The sequence below is a fragment of the Hibiscus syriacus genome, unplaced genomic scaffold (assembly GCF_006381635.1).
Source record: "Hibiscus syriacus cultivar Baekdansim isolate YM2019G1 unplaced genomic scaffold, ASM638163v2 tig00110321_pilon, whole genome shotgun sequence".
Classification (NCBI taxonomy): Eukaryota; Viridiplantae; Streptophyta; class Magnoliopsida; order Malvales; family Malvaceae; genus Hibiscus; species Hibiscus syriacus.
Window position 1 is genome coordinate 1,705,429 of NW_024062680.1, and position 19,676 is coordinate 1,725,104.

General features: G+C 32.6%; 2 protein-coding genes across 4 annotated transcripts; both read left to right on the top strand.

Moving 5' to 3' along the window:
• The first annotated feature begins 3,551 nt into the window (after window positions 1-3,551).
• Window positions 3,552-7,322, top strand: LOC120117709 (pectin acetylesterase 12-like). Of its 2 annotated transcripts, XM_039137946.1 has the most exons (12): window positions 3,552-4,116; window positions 4,844-4,926; window positions 5,087-5,216; window positions 5,306-5,379; window positions 5,486-5,572; window positions 5,747-5,871; window positions 5,973-6,033; window positions 6,167-6,220; window positions 6,314-6,391; window positions 6,489-6,594; window positions 6,687-6,832; window positions 6,910-7,322. In XM_039137946.1, the coding sequence occupies exons 1-12, from the start codon at window positions 3,930-3,932 to the stop codon at window positions 7,015-7,017; spliced, it is 1,239 nt and encodes a 412-aa protein (XP_038993877.1). In that variant the 5' UTR covers window positions 3,552-3,929; the 3' UTR covers window positions 7,018-7,322. The 2 variants fall into 2 exon arrangements, with proteins under 2 accessions (XP_038993877.1, XP_038993878.1); XM_039137947.1 differs by lacking the exon at window positions 4,844-4,926 and having other exon boundaries at window positions 3,978-4,116.
• Window positions 7,323-8,294: 972 nt separating this feature from the next.
• LOC120117712 (hydrophobic protein RCI2B-like) lies at window positions 8,295-9,644 on the top strand. Of its 2 annotated transcripts, XM_039137951.1 has the most exons (3): window positions 8,295-8,498; window positions 8,596-8,683; window positions 9,441-9,644. In XM_039137951.1, exons 1-2 carry the CDS (start codon window positions 8,409-8,411, stop codon window positions 8,677-8,679), a joined length of 174 nt encoding a protein of 57 aa, XP_038993882.1. In that variant the 5' UTR covers window positions 8,295-8,408; the 3' UTR covers window positions 8,680-8,683; window positions 9,441-9,644. The 2 variants fall into 2 exon arrangements, with proteins under 2 accessions (XP_038993882.1, XP_038993881.1); XM_039137950.1 differs by lacking the exon at window positions 9,441-9,644 and having other exon boundaries at window positions 8,596-8,748.
• Window positions 9,645-19,676: the final 10,032 nt, after the last annotated feature.

The window sequence follows — 19,676 nt, forward strand, 5'->3', positions numbered from 1 at the left end:
CAATTTTTAACGAAAACAATTGGAACATATAAATAATTGGATGATCACTTTATAACTTTTAATAGTCAGATGATCAAAAAAAATATCTTATAATCAAATATCATTTTGTAACATTTAATTGTCATGAAACTTAATAAAATAACACCTTATAACCAGAGATCACTTGTACCCAACAAAATATTAGTCATATTTTTCGTATTGTTTAATTTTATGGATCAATAATATGAAATGCATGGCATGGGTTATATTTATTTATTTATATTATTGCTAACCATCCACCCATGCACAGTGATAGTAAACATACACCGACGAACAGGCAACTAAATAAATAAAGTAGAATTCAATCAATGATTACACATGATAGTGTGCCGACGATTCACAACAAACCCATTCACGGGGACCTTGTTGCCCTCTCACTCCCTTCCTTGAAACTCTGAATATCATACATATATATATATATATATAAGTTTTACATGTAATTAATTGTGCTTAACCAGCTCATAACACGATACCGGGAGTTTAGGCTACTAGACTGCCGTCTTTTAAGCAGGATTTCGCTTCCAAATTCGTCTAAATCAGTTTGAATTTTGAAAGATCAAAGTTTCTTAACGCAAAGCAGGATTTTATTACGAATACATATTTATTTATAAAAAAAGTTATGCCCTCAAAAGATTGTAATTATTTTAGGAAACATAATTAATTTTTAAAAATATTTTATAAATATAATACGAATTTCCCATGATTTTTAAGGTGCCAAGACTTCCTTTGATCTTTGTTACCATCCGCTCTTGACCCTACTGTTTTAATGGTTAAATGGTACTAAAAGAGGGTTCAAACTTCAAACACCTCTCTTTTCTCTAATTATAAAAAGTGGAAGGACCTATAAATAATTAAAATATTGTATAAATCTTTATTTTAAAAATCCATAAAATAAAAAGGCTGGAATATATTGATTAACTAAAAAGCAGTGATATAAATGAGGTTGACAGTCCTCTCTATAATTGAATCCGCTTGTGTCAGCGTCACACGTCAATTCATTTAAATTAACTCTTATCTATTAGGGGTTTAAATAAGATTGAAACACTACAAATTATTGAAGCCTAGAGTCTTGATTTAGGGGCGGTTTATTTGGTTCTGAATTGAATCGTTCAATATTCAGGCTGTTTGTTTATTACATCTGAATGATTCATTGTTGACTGATTCAGCAAAACAGTTCTGAATGATTCAGCACAAAAGTACATTCTGAATGATTCAGAGCTATTATCAAACAACATGTCACATTCAGAGTTAATTCACACAGAACCGCTAAATCATTCAACGCTTAATCATTTTAAAGTAAACAAATAACCCCTTAATCTCCTCGTTTCAGCACATGAGCCTTCTACAATACTAGAGGATATTAGCTTGTCCAGTGCAGGAATGGACTAAACGTCGGTCAAGTTGGTTGTTATTTTAAAATTTTAAAATTATCATATATTTTAAAAAAATGTATATTTTTATTAATAATTTATTTTTATTTTTCTTAAAATTTAAAAAAACCACTCTTATTAATGTTTTTAAAATTCAACCATTTAATATAAAAGTATGTATCGTTCAAGTGGATTAAAAGAGTTATCGTTATCCGTTTAAGCAGTTTGAATCAACTATGCTTGCCTTTATTAATCGTTAATGTACTGGTTCTCACTATCACCAATGTATGATGTCTATTTCCCGTTGTAAATATATATTGAAAGGGAATGTATGTTTACGTGTAGCGAGGGAAGATTCACAAATTACAATAAATTAAAGCAGCGTTTACGCAAAGGATCCATTATTTAACTGAAATGGAAAGACAAGCATAAACTATTAACCTAATCAATAGAGTAATACCAACGTTGACGGATATGAGATAAGAGAGTGTATATTGAGCGTTTCCCTCGTTTGTGGTATCAATTTACTAATGAAAATTTATTATTCGTTCTTATATTTTTTTAAAGGAAGATAATTTTTTTTAATTTCTCACGAATACGATAATTTAATTAAAGAGTTTTATCTTGATTAATTTGTTATCATTTTCTAATATATTTGTTTTTTAAAATTTTATTTATTATTTTCTAAAGTTAATGTCGATTTTTACCTTCTCTAAAATATTTTTGTTCGGACTATTTATGAGTACTCTTGTTATTGGATACGTTTCTCACCTTTATAATTTTGATTTGATTCTTGTCTTGTATGAGTGTTGAATCAGTTCAAGTTTAATAATTTATGTGTTAAACTCCATCTAACATCGTTGTTTGATTGTCCAAACTTCTTTGCTCATTTTCATGTTATTGTTTTTTAGTTACTGACATCTAATTTGATAAAAAAAATACCAACCTTCATGTGCATGTAAAGGATCTATTCTTCTAGGGAAAATGTGTGCCCAACTCGAAAGTACTTTACGCAACTATGACTTGTAAAATATTTCAATAGCCTCATGAATTCTACTTGTATCAATAATCTAGTTAAATCATTTTTTAACTATAAAATAAAGCTCATCTAATATTATTTTATTTCCAAATCATAAATTTTAAATATAAAGTATCTTTTATCGTTTGACCTAACTGAATATTAATGATGGCTATGGTGAGTTTGGTATAAAAAACGAAGCACAGCTGGACGGCAAAAGTAAGTAGGGTACGCCACACACACACAAATGAAAATGAAAAGATAGAAAAGCAACTGTGTTGGAAACAGATATGTATCGAATTAGTGTTGGGAATCCGATCCCACCTTCAGAAGTTTTATATATTTATTTTCATTGCCCGCCAAATCATAGGTGTTCTTAGCTTTCCTCTTAGACAAAGAGTTCAAAGAGATTCCCTGCGTGCTTTTCCCCCTCTCTCTGTGTCTGCAGGATGCCAGGATCCTCCCAGAGACAGAGTAGTATTGTATTTATTTTTTTAATTAATCATTAATATTCAATATATTAATCAACTAATTTCGATTAATATATTATATTTTGCTCCAATCACAAATATTAGAGTTTAAATTTATGACATTACTTAATTAAAGAATCTAATCTCTCATCTCGCTAGATCAATTGGTTGTGGGTAATATTATATTTAGTTAAATATTGTGTAATTAAAGAACCAAGAACATAGTATATATTTTAGGGTAAAATACATAAGAGATCACTGACCTATGATTAAATGATCATTTTGATCATTGAGTTTTTAAAACTCACAAAACAATCATTTAATTTCCGAAGTATTAGTATATAGTTTAGGATGAAGCACATTATAGGTCACTAAATTATAATTAAATAATCTCTTAATCATTAAAATTTTAAAAATTAAAATAATCATTTTTTTTATCAAATTATTATAAAATAGTCACTGAAATATTATAATAATTGTAAATTTTCAATAAGTTTAGTGACTATTTTATAATAATTTAATAAATGTTAATAATTATTTTGTAATAGTTGGATAAAATATAATGGTTTTTTTATAAGTTTGAAAAGTTCAGTAGGCAAAATGATCATTTGAGAATATATTAGCTACCTTTTATGTACTTTACCCTATAACTTTTACATATAATCTCGAAAAAGCCCGGCAAAACACACACGCTAGTTTAGTGTGGTAGGTTTCCCTGTGCTTTTCATCTTTTGCATCTCTTCTCTCTCCAATCACCGCCCCTTAAACAGCTCCTTCAATCTGCAAATCTACTCGCTTGCTTGCTTGCTGCTACCTTCATATATATTGTTCTGTAACCTCCCCTATCTAACTCCTTCACTTGAAAGAACCAATATTTTTTAATTTAATTTAGCCGTACTAAAGTACCATTTTCTTACATTTTCATTGGCAATCTTGTTCATTTACAAACGAATCTGCAAGTTTCAAGCTTTTTTCTTCACATCTTCTCTCTCTACACGTTCGGGGAGAAGAAGACGAAGAAGAGAAGCAATAATGAAGCTTTTTGGGGTTTGGGTTGTTTTAGCATTTGCTTTTGCTCAACTGGTTACTGCCTTTTTAGATTTTAATGAAACTGAGCTGTCTTTTCTTGAGTATTTGGAATATGGAGCCTCCAAAATCAACTATAACCCTCTCATGGTTGGACTCACTCTTATTCATACTGCTGGTGCTAAAGGAGCTGGTACATTTCCGATCTTTCTTTGTATTTTACTCCAGATTTAGAGTTCGTTGGCCTTTTCTTATGTAAAAAAGGAAAAAGAAAACTGGGTTTTGTAAAAATAACACTAATAATGTAGCATTATGCTTATTTTGTTTAAGGTGTGCAGTTATTGTGTTGTTGTTTGAGGTTTGCTTCTGCTTCGTTTCCTTCCTTAAACATCAATTCTTTCCCGGTTTATTTATTCAACTTCTATTCTAGCTTTAACAGTGTAGTCTTAGGGCCGGTGGATATTTTAGTTAATAAGAAAAAACATCAGATCTTCAGCCGGTGATTGTTGTTCTACTTGTAATGATGGCCATGATTAAATTTGGTCAATCAACATTCTCCCATAATCTTTCAGCTAAGGTCTTTTTTCTTGTATGATGATTTCATTTGCTTTCCCCATCTTCCTTCAGCACATCAGTTTTGCACACAAATACTGAGAATTAATGAAATCATAGCCGAATATTGCCCGGGCTCTTAATTTTTTTCTTGAAGTACTTGTCTTCGACATATTGATACACGGATATGACCTCTATAGATCGTCCAAATACATGAAAAACCTTAGAAAGGTAACCATACCGATCTCCGACATACATTCATATCCAAAACTGACACTTAAGTTCCAGTAACATAAGTTTAGTCCACTTAAACTCTCTTGGCATTTGTCTTAATTTTCGTGCTTCTATTTCACCTTTCAACTATACAGTCTGCCTAGATGGAACATTGCCGGGGTATCATTGGCATCGTGGATATGGATCAGGATCGAATAGCTGGCTCATTCAATTGGAGGTATGTGAGAGAGAAAACAAATGATGGACATATATAGTTATTACTTGATTGCATGTCCCAACATATCTATGTTATAGGTCATTTCTTAAAATCTCATGTAAATTCTGCAAAAGTTGTATGTTTCTCTAAAATAATGTTCTTTTTCATTGTGTTGTGGCAGGGAGGAGGATGGTGCAATAACGTTCGAACTTGTGTCTACCGCAAGAAAACCAGACGTGGATCATCTATGTACATGGAAAAGCAGATACCATTTACAGGCATATTAAGTGAAAAAGCTGAAGAAAATCCCGGTCTCCTCTTCATTCTTATTCCACGAAAGATTCATACTATGTAAACTTTAGAAGTACCATTCCTGATCATCATCTTATTAAAATTGCAGACTTTTTCAATTGGAACAGAGTAAAGCTTCGTTATTGTGACGGCGCCTCTTTTACTGGGGACAGTCAAGATAAGGTAGCCTAGATATTGAAAATTACGGCTCTCAATTTATAGAAAACTTTTATCTGCTTTCATTGTCTTAGTTCAGTGTTTTGTTGTTAATATGCTACACTGTGTTTAGGCTGCCAAGCTGCAATTTAGAGGCCAACGCATATGGTTAGCTGCAATGGAAGACTTAATGTCTAAAGGAATGCGCCATGCAAATCAGGTTTGCATTTATCTTTGATTGTCACTTTCTTTCAAAAAAGGACTACCTTCTGTATGTTTATTTCTATTTTCTTGAAGTTGGAGGTATAAGTATGTCAAGTATTAGCCATTAGGCTATGTCTCACCGCGTTTTCGTATTTACTTTTTGTTGTTAAAAAGAAGGATTGAATTTCAGGCTCTTCTTTCGGGGTGTTCTGCTGGAGGTTTGGCGGCGATTTTGCACTGTGATGAGTTTAGGAACATGTTTCCCAGAAACATTAGAGTTAAATGCCTTGCTGATGCTGGTCTATTCCTTGATACGTATGTATCATTACCCTTTCAAGTTCTTGTTTTAAGCACCAGTTACAGAGATTGTTTCTTAGTTCTTAATTTAATTTTATTATGTCCTCTTTGGACTGTAGGGTTGATGTCTCTGGTGGTCGGACACTTAGGAGTATGTACAGTGGCGTGGTTGGCCTGCAGGTTCGAGATTTAAATGATTTTTCTCACTTTTACCTATCGGTATCAAAGGGTTTGATATAAGTGATTGGAGAAACACGAAGAAAAACTTGTGGATTATTAAATGATCAAGCCCTGTTTCTTATTGATATCACAGGGTGTGCAACACAACCTGCCACGCATATGCACCAACCACCTAGATCCAACTTCGGTATATCCATTTTCTCGATTTCTTTCGTTTGAGTGATTAACAAGAAACATCATGTGAATGACTCATTGTTCTCTTCTATGAAACTTATTTCAGTGTTTCTTCCCGCAAAATCTAATCAGCCAAATCCAAACTCCACTGTTTATTCTTAATGCAGCTTACGATTCATGGCAGGTAATGATGCTTGCCAGAAGAATAACATTATCGATTTATAAATTAGGACATGATAATGTATGATGTTGAACGATTTGGTTTCCTTTCTTGAAATCAGATTCAATCCAGTATAGCCCCTCCATCGGCGGATCCACACGGTTATTGGCATGATTGCAGATTGAACCATGCAAAATGTTCTCCTTCCCAGATCAGGTTTTTACAAGGTGACTTCACGTGTGAAATCGATTATCCATCCGACATGCATTTCAACACATGATAGATCCTATTTAGAAGCAAATCTTTGTTTGTGAACCAGGCTTCCGGACGCAGATGCTTAATGCCATAAAAGGGTTTGCAATGTCGAGACGGAACGGATTATTCATAAATTCGTGTTTTGCTCACTGCCAATCAGAAAGGCAAGACACATGGTTTGCCGATGATTCTCCTGAAATCAGAAACAAGGTATCTCTAATAGAACAACATATTTCATTATATTGGCAAAGGATATGTAAATGACTATGCAATTGTTAATGTGGCAGCCAATTGCAATAGCTGTTGGAGATTGGTATTTTGACAGAGCAGGAGTGAAGTCCATTGATTGTCCGTATCCCTGTGACAGAACATGCCACAATCTGGTTTTCAGATGAGGTACTCTGTCGTGTTAGAAGTAGCTAGCATGGATATTTGAAGATATCAACCCTGCAATTCAATGAAATTAAATACAAGACAATAAAAGAGAGGGAAGGTTGTCGAGGAAATACGAATGCAATCCGCAAATCTCCCGACTGTGATGTCTGCAAAATAGCATTGCTCATTGTTGTTGTTGTGATTGTTGGCTATTATGTTCTCGATTGATATTTTGATAGTCATAGTGTTACTGCCTTCATTTGATTTGGTTATTAGCATATTGCCATCCCCTTTTGATTTTCCTTTTAATCTATCAATTAAAACCCCCTAAACTTCTATTGTTATTGAGCGTCAAATTAGTTTGGATTGGATCATTTGCAATTATTATTATCCATCATTATTCGTTTAAATTAAACCTCCGATATCCATTTGATATAGATTCTCACGCAAGTCAAAACGATGCAGGATCCATTGTTTTCATTGTCGTTCTTATTTCTAAAATAAAAATCAGGTAATGATGTAGGATCCAATCAGAGTCCATAATGATGAAATTTTGGATTGTTGTTCGTCTTCAAATGAACTTCCTCCAGGTGAAGGAAACCCTTTAGAGAAGGAGCTTGAAGAATGAAGAGTGAAAATGAAAAATCTTTTGAAGGACTATTTTTGTAAATATAACAGGTCTGATAGGTTTAACTGTCAAGCCCATATATGTTAGTGTAACAGTATAATCAAGATCTGTAATTATCCGAGTTGCGTGTGTTGGTAGGAAAGCCACAGCATGACGGATCTGATTGGTGATCACCGGTCACGACAATATTACCGACATGCCTTCCAGGACGTTGCTCCGCTGTTTCAGGTTAATGCGGCACATTTGAGCCGTCGGGTTTGTCGCAACGGTTCGAGTGCCTCGTGGTCCAAATGAACTGCAATGAAAGCAAGCACATGGGGGCTTTCATACTATGAGCTGTACGTGTGGGATTATTCCCTCCAGTTCATGGCACAATGTTGAAGCATAATCCCAGTTTTAGCACTACATTTTGATGTCTAAAACACTTCTTACATGATTAAGTAAAGTATTTTATTTAATTTTTAAAAATCAATATTTATGAAATTTATAAATTTATTTTATTAATTTATTATAAAACAATTATTACTATTATATTATTATAAAATAATAATTAAAATTTTACATTATATTGCAAATCAGTATCAAAATCAAAATCGTACACGTGGATTCGAGGGGAGTCTATAAATATCGCTATCACCATTCACCATTTTTCTCATCTACCATACATACTAGAACTCTCTGAAACCTAATCTCTTTGTCTTTCTTCTCCATCCACCAATACACTGAGAGGAAGAAAAGAAAAGACAAAGCTCAATCTGTAGGGCTTGTAAAGAAGAAGCAAAAATGGCAGACGGTAGCACAGCCACCTGCATAGATATCCTCCTGGCCATCATCTTGCCTCCTCTTGGAGTCTTCCTCAAGTTTGGTTGCCAGGTCACCGTCTGTAACTAAATAATTCCGCCTTCTCTACTGCAATTACGATATCTATGGAGTTTTATACCGTAATTAACGTTAATTGATTTTGATGCAGGTGGAGTTCTGGCTCTGTCTTGTACTCACCCTCTTCGGCTACATCCCCGGTATCATTTATGCTATCTATGCCATCACCAAATAGACATGTAAGCAACCCCTTCTTTTGATTTCTTCGACCCGAGGATTGGTTCTATGTGTTTTTTAATGGCGTATTACAGTGTTGTATCTATTTTCTAATAAAATTTAATACTTTTTATCTAATTTTTAAAAATTTAGTGTCTGAAAGTATCGTTTTAATATAAATTAATTTAATTTATGGATTTTGTTCTATAAAATTAATAATGAATATGTATATATACTATTAATTTTAAATTTTCTCTTATTTTAAATAATCAAATTATTTAATTTACTTTATTTTAATAATTTTGATGGTTATTGAAAATTATCTCTTTCAAGTAGATTTAGTTATTTTTATTATATTCTAAATATTGATTTCCTTCCTATTATCGTCAACGAGTGATTGGGATTCAAGAATTTAAGTTTGTAAGGTCAAATTCGAATATTATCATCGTCACTCTTGATGCGTAATCTATAAATTCTTATGCAAATATCAATTGAATCTTAAATATACTTTGACCTTAGATCAGGAGTCATCCCTAAACTTTTGTTGTACAAAAAAAAATCCTTCATATTATTTATTTTCCTTTTTTAAACAATTTACTTTGATATATTTCAAACTAAAACGCAAAAATGATTTTACACGTGTAATGACAGCGCCCTTCTTAACTTAGGGATGCGCATGAACCAATTTTAAAATTTGAATAAATACCTTTATTAATTCCCTAATTTAATCAAACTATAATGATTTTGTGGACTAAATCATTTCTTATGCTTTTGTGGCAGTTGGAGATTTGGTGTAGGAATGTTGTTTGTATCAATGCGTGTCGACTCTCTATTGGCATACTTGAAATTGTCAATTCGATTTGATGTAAAGTTTGAGTTACAGTTTTATGATTATGATTTAAAAACGCGGTGAATGGGCATGTTTTTATAGCAGTCCGTTAGTTATCCATTATTTTATGTTCATTAAATAAAAATGTTTAATGTTGGGATCCGGTTTAAACAAAAATCAAGTAATGTTTAATATATGTAATTGCTTTTATTAATGTACTTTTTATATTATTTTGGATTATTTAATACCATATATTGTTTCTTAATGTGGCTTTAATACAAAGGGCACACAAAAGTTACAGTTTTATGATTATGATTTAAAAACGCGGTGAATGGGCATGTTTTTATAGCAGTCCGTTAGTTATCCATTATTTTATGTTCATTAAATAAAAATGTTTAATGTTGGGATCCGGTTTAAACAAAAATCAAGTAATGTATTTAATATATGTAATTGCTTTTATTAATGTACTTTTTATATATTATTTGGATTATTTATAATACCATATATTTGTTTCTTAATGTGGCTTTAATACAAAGGGCACACAAAAGGCGTTGTTATGGTATTTATTTTAGCTTTGTGTTGTAAAGATTAAAGGCGTTTTATAATTTTATCTTAATCAATATGTTTTAGGATAAATAAATAAATTTATCTTCATCCCAAATATTTATCATCTTTTAATTGTCAAATACAAGTATAAATCAAATTATTTATGTATAGATAACTAAGTTCTAGTGGTATAAGATTTAACCAGAGAAACGTAGAGAAGATACGCGCGCTATCTTTACCCACACGGCACACCCGCTTTAAGTCGTGCTTTTGAAGAAAGCCTCTACATTTCCGATTCCCCGTCTTCCACGGTGTACTTCTTTTTATCAATATATTTAAGGATAAAGTTCACAAATGATTCTGACTGTATGATATTATTTTATTAAGTCTTCCAATTATTAAAAGTTATAAAATAGTTCTTTACAAGAAGTTGTTTTATTAAGTCATTCAACTATTAAAAGTTACAATATGGTCATCTGATTATTCATTATGCTTTAAACTCGTCATTCTTCGTTAAAACAATTAAAGACAGTCTGATTTGGACATTAGTCTGATGACTGAGATATAATAAAATATGATCTCATAATTTTAAACGATTATCATATCTCACTCAACATGTTAACGTCCAGTTCAGACGGTCGTTAATTTTTTTAATGGAAAATGATGAGTTTGAAACATAATGAATAGTCGGATGATTATTTTGTAAGTTTTAATAGTTGAGGGACTCAACAAAACAACTCCCTATAATCATGAGATCATTATATAACTTTTAATAATCGGTGACTCAACAAAGTAGTATCATATAATCGGAGACTATTTATGTACTTTACCCTATATTTAATCATTTGTTATTACACTAGTTTTATAAATGATTTTTGACTTGATGATTTTTTAATTTTTTGAATAAAAATTGAGTTTGAATGATAGTTTAATTAAAATTTGAAATACGATGTTAATTTTATTATACTCAATTTTTAATTTGTTCGATGAAAAATAAATTGAGAGAAAAACTAATATAATTATATTCCATTAGAGTCGTTATATTATTACAATATTATATGCATATAAAAAATTCTAAGGTTTGGTATATATTAGTATAATTTTATTATAATTTATCAGCGATTATGGTAATTTTTTTATCGTATGTATGTGTCTCTGATGTATTCTCGTGATTAGGGATCATCAGTTTACCTAACAATTCAAGTAATTTGGATGCCATCTATAAGGATACGTCGACAATTGAGTAGCAAGACAACTACTCGTGTCGTTACGTTTTCTTGGCATGTCAGACTACAAAACTATTTATTGATTTCACGTAGGAAAACGCAGAGTCAAAATATGAAATTTCTTCTGAATGCTACCCATCGGTTTACTTAACCTCTAATACACGTCAACATTCATCTGCTCATAACCAAATAAAACTAAATTAGGTCACACTCCAATAACATAACGTGAGGGATCCTATTATGTACGGCTGACTATAGATTTATGGAATACTAGACCATGTTGTAGATCAAAGAGGGAAAAATGATCTTATGTTGAGGGAAAAAATAGATTATTAATTTAAAATTTTTAGAAGAATTACTGTCACTTATTCTTTTGGTCTACCTTTAATATATATAATCGATGGTGGGATTATACCGCTAAATATTGGTAGTCGCTACCCAAGTAGGGATGGCAAATGGGTACAATTTCGTGGATTCCGCACCGTACCCGTTCCAATTGGGGAGGAGATGAGTATAAATTTAGTGGGTAGTTGGCGGGTGTGAATTTAGAAAGTGGTACCCGTCGCGAGTAGTGGGCGGGTGATGGGTTTGAAACCTTACCTACCCCACATCCTCCTGCCCACTAAATACACATTAAATTTTAAATAATTATGAATTTATATATAATTTTAGAGACTAATTTATAAATCTTAATATTGTATAAGATATATGCTGTCAGGCGGGTCTAGCCAGGTATGTCTCCAGTTAGGTAGTGTGTGTGAGGATGAATTTGAAAATATACCCGCATGGACGGGTGTGGATTTGAAAAATTTTACCTATTATGGGTGATGAGCGGATGATGGATTTAAAAATAGGTGAGTATGGGGATAGAGAGGGTATGTGCACCCGCCCCGTTTGCCATCCTTCCTTAGATAAACGAGCTCAAAATTAAACAATAATTTTAATCAATATAAAAAATTAACAATTTGCGTGGGTACATGGAATGGTCCTACAAGAAAATAAACAAAGAAGGTTCAAAGATTATAAAAATGCAGCAACATGACACATGGTGCATGGTTAGGTACTTTCATATCACTTTTTTTTTTTAGTTTCCTGAGGTGAAAGAAATCAGATTAATCAGTAACCAAATGGTTCAATCAATGTGTACGTGAAACTGACGAGCGAAATCCAAATATGAAGTATACGAGGGACGTGGCTTCATGCACAATACCACTCTTTCTTCATACTTTAAGTATATGAAAACAAATAAGTCAAGGTCGATGAAAGATATGAGGGGAAGACTTGAGATTTAAAGAATTAAAAAAAGGGTATTAGTTACGTGCAGAAGTGTAATTAAATTAGTTATCATCGTCAGAATATAGTATAATATAAATTAAATTAAAATTTAAACTCTCTATTGGCCGGGGCACATGGGCCAATAAATATGCTCCATCATCAGTGAACCCCGTGAATTAAGATGCAGATTGAGACTTAACGAAATGGGCCAATTCATTTGTTTGCAGGGCACCCATCCTGCTATTCATGCATGTGATGTACACATGCTTGCACCCATTTCCGAATCAAAGGTCTGAATTATATATGCATGCATGTCCAGATGTCAAAGAAGCTTTACCTTATTAATTATATATATATTTCTTACATAACATTGTTAATTATATTCAGGGATGGATCAAGAGGATGGATGGGGCATCATCATCCTTAAAAATTAAAAATTATCATCTATTTTAAATCTTAAATATTTTTTATTGAAAATCTATATCCGTCTTCTAAAATTTTATAAATTGTCCCTCTTAACATTTTAGAGGTTCGTCTCCCTTTACATAAAATTAAGCATTCGCCCCTGATTATCTTTATAGATTCTAATTAATAACCTTTGGTAAAGATAGAGTTGTTTTTAAAGGTTTAAAGTCAGCTATTTTTTCTTTTTGCGATTTAACAAATGAATTTATTTTTTTATAAGACATTATAATATAATTTTATCATGTATTAATTTATAATTTGAATGAGCTTGCATGGTTGATTCAGCGGAACTTGAAGGATGACAACAGGCTTCATATGCTTATCAAAGCCTACAGTCCTTTGGGAAAATACAAGTATTAGTTTCAATGTTTGCATGTGTTATGTCGACCAAGAGATTTTTACATTATTATATATTTCTATAGCGTCTAGTCTGTTCTAAGAGCACAGTTTGCTTTTGTTGCTCACACCCATTGAATATAATATAGCTAAATAAATTTCATATAATTCGAGCATCATATATGGTTATTACCTTCATATTTTTAAATATATATCCATTCTACAGAATTCAGATTACTAGAATGATTATGAGATTGCTTGTTCATGCAAACATATTTGCAGAAAAATAACACATTAATGTTTGCTTACAAGTATCTAATACAAAAGAATGGAACAGATTCAACATCACATATATATCCTGACTTTTTAACCCGCTGCAGACAACATTTAGATGCATGACATTACCAGCCTAATCGTAATCCATGTTAATTGCATGCCTTGTAAGTTGGTATTAATTGATCATACATAAGCCTGTTTGCTTTTATTCTTACATATAAACAAACCAGAACAAAAGCAACAACTTATATATATATATATATTTATATATATGAGTCATTTAAGTGTTCTTGCAAAGAGAATAACTACAGAAACTACTTGAGATAATTATTTAACATTTGGTTAAAAGAAGGTAGACCATGTTGTAAGTTATTAATTACTTATGAGTTATTGATCGATGTACAATAAATGAGATGATCTAATGGGATAATAATGGAAAGATGTGATAGTTGTTTGTGGTTTGTCTCTCTTGATTTACGTAAAGAACAATTGAAGTTCATCCTTTAGTTCCTAATCTACACCCCCGAAGATGCAGACTGGAGGTTTTGGAGGAAAAATCATCCTTCATTTATATATTTTTATATTTTATGTGGCACGTGGTGAAATATAATGATTTTTTTCTCTGATATTATTTGAGGGATCTACTTTAATATTTTATTAGTTATTTAACGATGAAACGATTATTTCGAATTATTTTGTGTATCAACTACCATATCAATAAAGTGTAGTAGAGATATGGCTTGGGCTTGCTAGCCCCCAAAGACTTTGTAGTTCTGGAATAATATCTCTAAAGTGGAGGGTACAACATGAACAAATAACTACAATGAACGCTTGTTCTTACAATTTAATAGTAAGTGGAGGGTCCAACTCCAACTTTAATATAAGGCAACAAGAAACTTAATATGAAAGAATTAGTTAATGATGAATGGAGGTTCCAACTGTGTAATATAAGCTCACGAGAAATCTAATATTTAAAAGATGGTGGGATAACACCACCTAACAATTTTCGTCTTACAATTTGAATTTCATTATTTATGCATTGTTGTTTTCAGATTATGGTTTTGTCTAATGATATTACTAATGAGATGATGTTTATGCATATCAATTGATTTAATCTCGTATATATATGTTTGTGTCTGTGTGTGTTTTAGAGAAGAAGATGTTCATGGTTATATCAGCTAAGAGTGCAGACCAATTCACATAATCCATATTAATTAAAGATGATATATGTACATATACATAGACTCATATATGATACAAAATAAGAATCTGATCTCTATCTTGCAGCTTGATGCAGATGAACTGAATTAAATTTCCAAGTTATACAGTTCTATAGACAGACCAAGATTCATAAATTTCATGTCATTATTAAACACTTCTTAAAGAAATGATAAATATGAATCTTAAATTTCCAAAAGACATTGATTCTGGCCTCATGGTTTGGTAATTTCCCACAATTCCCAGCCCGTTTCTTACCTGTATTCATTCGTTCCAGTAAACACAGTCAGGGCCGTATCTGGGCCTGGACAGGAGGGTCACCTGCCCAGGGCCCATAATTTCTATAATATACTATATTTATAAAAAAAATGAGTTTATATAAATTATGGGGCTTAATTATTTTTAATATTTGTTATTGAGGGTCTAATTTTATTTTAATATTTATTATTATAGGTTTATATTTTCCTAATATTTATTATTAGGGCATATTCTTATAGTTTATTTTTTTCCTAATATTTGTATTAGTGTCTACTTTTTTAGCAATATTTTTTTTAACATTTATTATTAAGGGTCCAGTTTTTTTAATATTTATTATTAGGGGTCCAATTTATTCAATATTTTTTAGTAAGGGAATACTTCTAAACTTTAGTTTCTTTTCTAAAATTTATTTGTTATTATTATGAGTATAATTTTTTCAATAATTTTATTAGAAGTCTATTTTTCAATATTTATTATTATGAACATACTCTTAAAATTTAATTTTAAATATTTTTTATCAGAGACTAATTTTTTCAATGCTTGTTATATGGAGTTACCCTTAAAATTTATTTTTTAACATTTGTTATTAGGAACAACTATTTAAAAAATGGTCTGCAACCACAACAACAATAATTATGTAGTAGCAACGATTTCGTCCGAAATCGCGATATCCATAATTTTTATGCCCATAATATCATATGTTATTAAAAATTCATAACTACGATATTTACAGTGACCGTAATATCATTCACTATATCTGTAATAGTGATAAACGCAACACGGCCGAAGACAAATTTAAATTGTAATTTAAATATTTAATTAGGGCTCTAATTTTTTGTTCGTCCTAGGGCCACCAAAATCTCAGAAACGGGTCTAAACACATCTGTATACATAATGCATACATGTACAGGAATAAGATTTTGAAATATATACTAATATAATAAACTAATACAATATCTAAAAGAAAAAGAACAAGGATTTTTGCTACTTCTGACTGGATTACTTGAGTGAAGAAGAAGCAGCTGCAATTAGAAATATATATACCGTGTGTGGCTAACTTTGGTGCAAAAGTGCCCCAATAAATAATCAATTATATGCAGATACACCTATTTTAGAAAACATAAGCAAAATTATTTACATGTATAAGACTGGTCAGAAATTAAGCTCTTGACTGGATTCTGATTCCAAAGTTCTTGAAACCTACCGTAGTGGAAGCTTGACCTTTCAACTATATATATGAATGAATCTTCCTCCTCCTTTTACTTTGAACAGACAGTGAAAGGTGAGAATTAAGGAAGGTTTTTTCACTTTATCTCCAATTGCATGCTTAGCTTTTCATGATATTTGAATCTACAACACATAGCTTAAACCACCCTTTATTTAAATGATTTTTTATCTGCATTATCCGTCTGCCATAGGTTACAAGCAGGCCAATTCAAAGTATACAACTCTCTACTTTTTTGAGAGAGATGGTTTTACAAGACAAAACCTATAAAGTTTGCTATTAAAAAGTGGGAGAATCAATTGCCTTTGGAAAATTTTCGGTGAAAAAGGAAAATGATGGAAGTTTTTGCTAAACACTGAATGGAGGAGATTGGTGACATTGATTGAACAGTACTTACATGAGAATCAATCAAAGGTTGAAGACCTTTTGATATTAGAACAAGTAGAAATATGAAAAGATTACATATACATAAGGTATTATATACGGCTAATAACTAAACACTCTCATTTTGTACTGTAGCTCTCATCATATTTGCTCAAGAATAGGATGTTCATATCAGGTCATACTATGATCATAAGCAAATAAAAAATACCAAATACGACGTTAGGTCTTTTAAATGAGGTCAATAGATCAAATCTTGTTATTGTGAATGGAGAAAATTAGGTATAATAATTATAGTTCACATGAACTCGGTTAAATGATATTTTAGCCGGCAAGCAGGATTATAATTCTCTACTTTAGATGGATTAGCATAGTCTAGTCTTAGCTGAAACGAAAGAATCTGCACTGTTTACAATACAGTGTGAGAATTCACCAAGATTGTAAGCTATATATATGTAAAACATGTTAAAAGTCCAAAGGTTGGCAACCAACTTTGAAAATGTTTTCAAAGTTTGGTAAATATTTCTTTGAAAATGGTTTTCAAAGTTTGGTAAACGTTTCTTTGAAAAATATTTTTAAAGTTTGGTAGATGTTTGTTGAAAATAGGAATGGGTAAATTCACTTTAGTCATTGCACTCTAGGGTATTTTCAAAGATTAGTCCCTAAGTTTCAACTATAAATACCCTAGCTCATTTAGCTTCAAAATCCCAAAATCCCAAAATTCATTTCTTTCTCCCAATACTAGAGAGCTTTCTTGTGAGTAGTGAGTGTTTTGTAAACACCTGTAAATTTTCTCTCTTAGTAAAAGATCTACAGCAGTCCGGAGACGTAAGCAAATTGGTTGAACTCCGTTATCAATTTCGGATATTATTTTTTGGCTTTTATTTCGCATTCTCACTAATCTGGTTATAGGGAAATTACTCGTACTCGGTTTATTTCCTAACAACTGGTAATCAGAGCTTTTGGTTGTAAGTTTTGTCAATTTTTTTGCGAGGTTACTATTCATTACTATTCACGTGAATAGTGAAATTTTGTCGGCAATACGAATTTGTCGACGGAGGTGTTCTAATACACGGTAGTTCGAAAGAATTGTCAGAAACGATCCAAACGAATCCATATTCGAGTGGGAGCGATGGCTGCAGACGAAGGGAAGGTGTAAATTGAAAAGTTTGATGGTGCGGACTTTGGCTTTTGGAAGATGCAGATTGAAGATTTTCTGTACCAGAAAAATCTATATCAACCCCTCTCAGGAAAGCAACTAGAGGGCATGAAGAATGAAGACTGAGCTCTTCTCGATAGATAAGCCCTCGGAGTTATCCGATTGACGTTATCCCGCAATGTTGCTTTCAATATAGCAAAGGAAAATACCACGACGGGTCTTATGGCGGCTCTCTCCAGTATGTATGAGAAACCACCAGCCTCAAACAAAGTTCACTTGATGAGGCGATTATTCAATTTGCGAATGGCGGAAGGGGGATCAATGGCTCAACACCTAAATGAACTCAACACTATCACAACCCAGTTGAGTTCCGTGGAAATTGAATTGAATGATGAAGTTCGAGCTTTAATTCTCTTATCATCTCTACCAGACAGTTGGAATGCTACTGTTACAGCAGTCAACAGCTCGTTGGAAAACAACAAATTAAAATTCGACGATGTTCGAGATCTGGTATTGAGTGAAAAAATTCGACGGAGAGAATCGGGTGAAGCATCAACCTCCTCAGCCTTGCACACGGAGTCCAGAGGAAGAACTTCATAAAGAAATTCAAATCGTGGCAGATCCAAATCCAGAACGGGAAAATCAAGAACATGAAAGAAAGATTTTACATGTTATAATTGTGGCACTTTAAAAGAGACTGCCTAGCACTGAAGAAAGATACCGGCGCACAGGGATCTGCCAACATGACTGAGGAGATAGGTGATGCGATGATTCTAAGCGTCAACAGTCCGATTGAATCATGGATCTTGGATTCAGGGGCATTTTTCCACTCCACCCCATACCGAGAAATCATGGAGAACTATGTCAGTGGTGATTTTGGGAAGGTTCATCTAGCTGATGATGAAACCTTGAAGATCGTCGGAAGAGGAGACATCCGACTAAAGTTGCCAAACTAGACCACCTGGACGCTGAAAGGTGTGAGACATATTCCTGGTCTCAAAAGAAATTTGATTTCTGTTGGACAGCTTGATGGAGAAGGATATAGCACAACATTTTCAGACTGTGAATGGAAGATTACCAAAGGAGCACTCGTCATTGCTCGTGGTAAGAAAACTGGTACTCTCTATGTAACCTTAAATTTAGAGAATATCATTGCAGCCGCAGATGCTGATGGAAAATCAAACCTATGGCACCAAAGGCTTGGTCACATGAGCGAGAAAGGGAGGAAGACACTTTTGTCAAAAGAGAAGCTGTCGGCTCTAAAGAATGTAGATGTCGGACTATGCGAGGATTGCATATTTGGCAAACAAAAGAAAGTCAGCTTTGCAAAGATTGGTAAAACACCCAAGGCTGAAAAGTTAGAGTTGGTTCATACTGATGTATGAGGACCATCTCCAGTTCCATTTCTTGCAGGCTCACTATATTATGTCACCTTCATCGATGATTCTACAAGGAAGGTGTGGGTTTATTTTCTGAATAAGAAATCAGAAGTCTTTGATACCTTCAGAAAATGGAAGGCCATGGTAGAAAATGAGACTGGTCTGAAAGTCAAGCGGTTGAGGTCTGACAATGGAGGAGAGTACAGAAATAGGAGATTCAGAGACTTCTGCGCAAATAATGGGATCAAGATGGAGACAACAGTTTCCATGACACCGCAGCAGAATGGCGTAGCAGAGTGCATGAACAGAACTCTGAATAAACGTGCCAGAAGCATGATGATACATGCTGGATTGCCCAAATTTCTATGGGCTGAAGCTATCAACACTGCAGCTTACCTAATCAACCGTGGGCCCTCAATTTCTTTGGATGGCAGAATACCAGA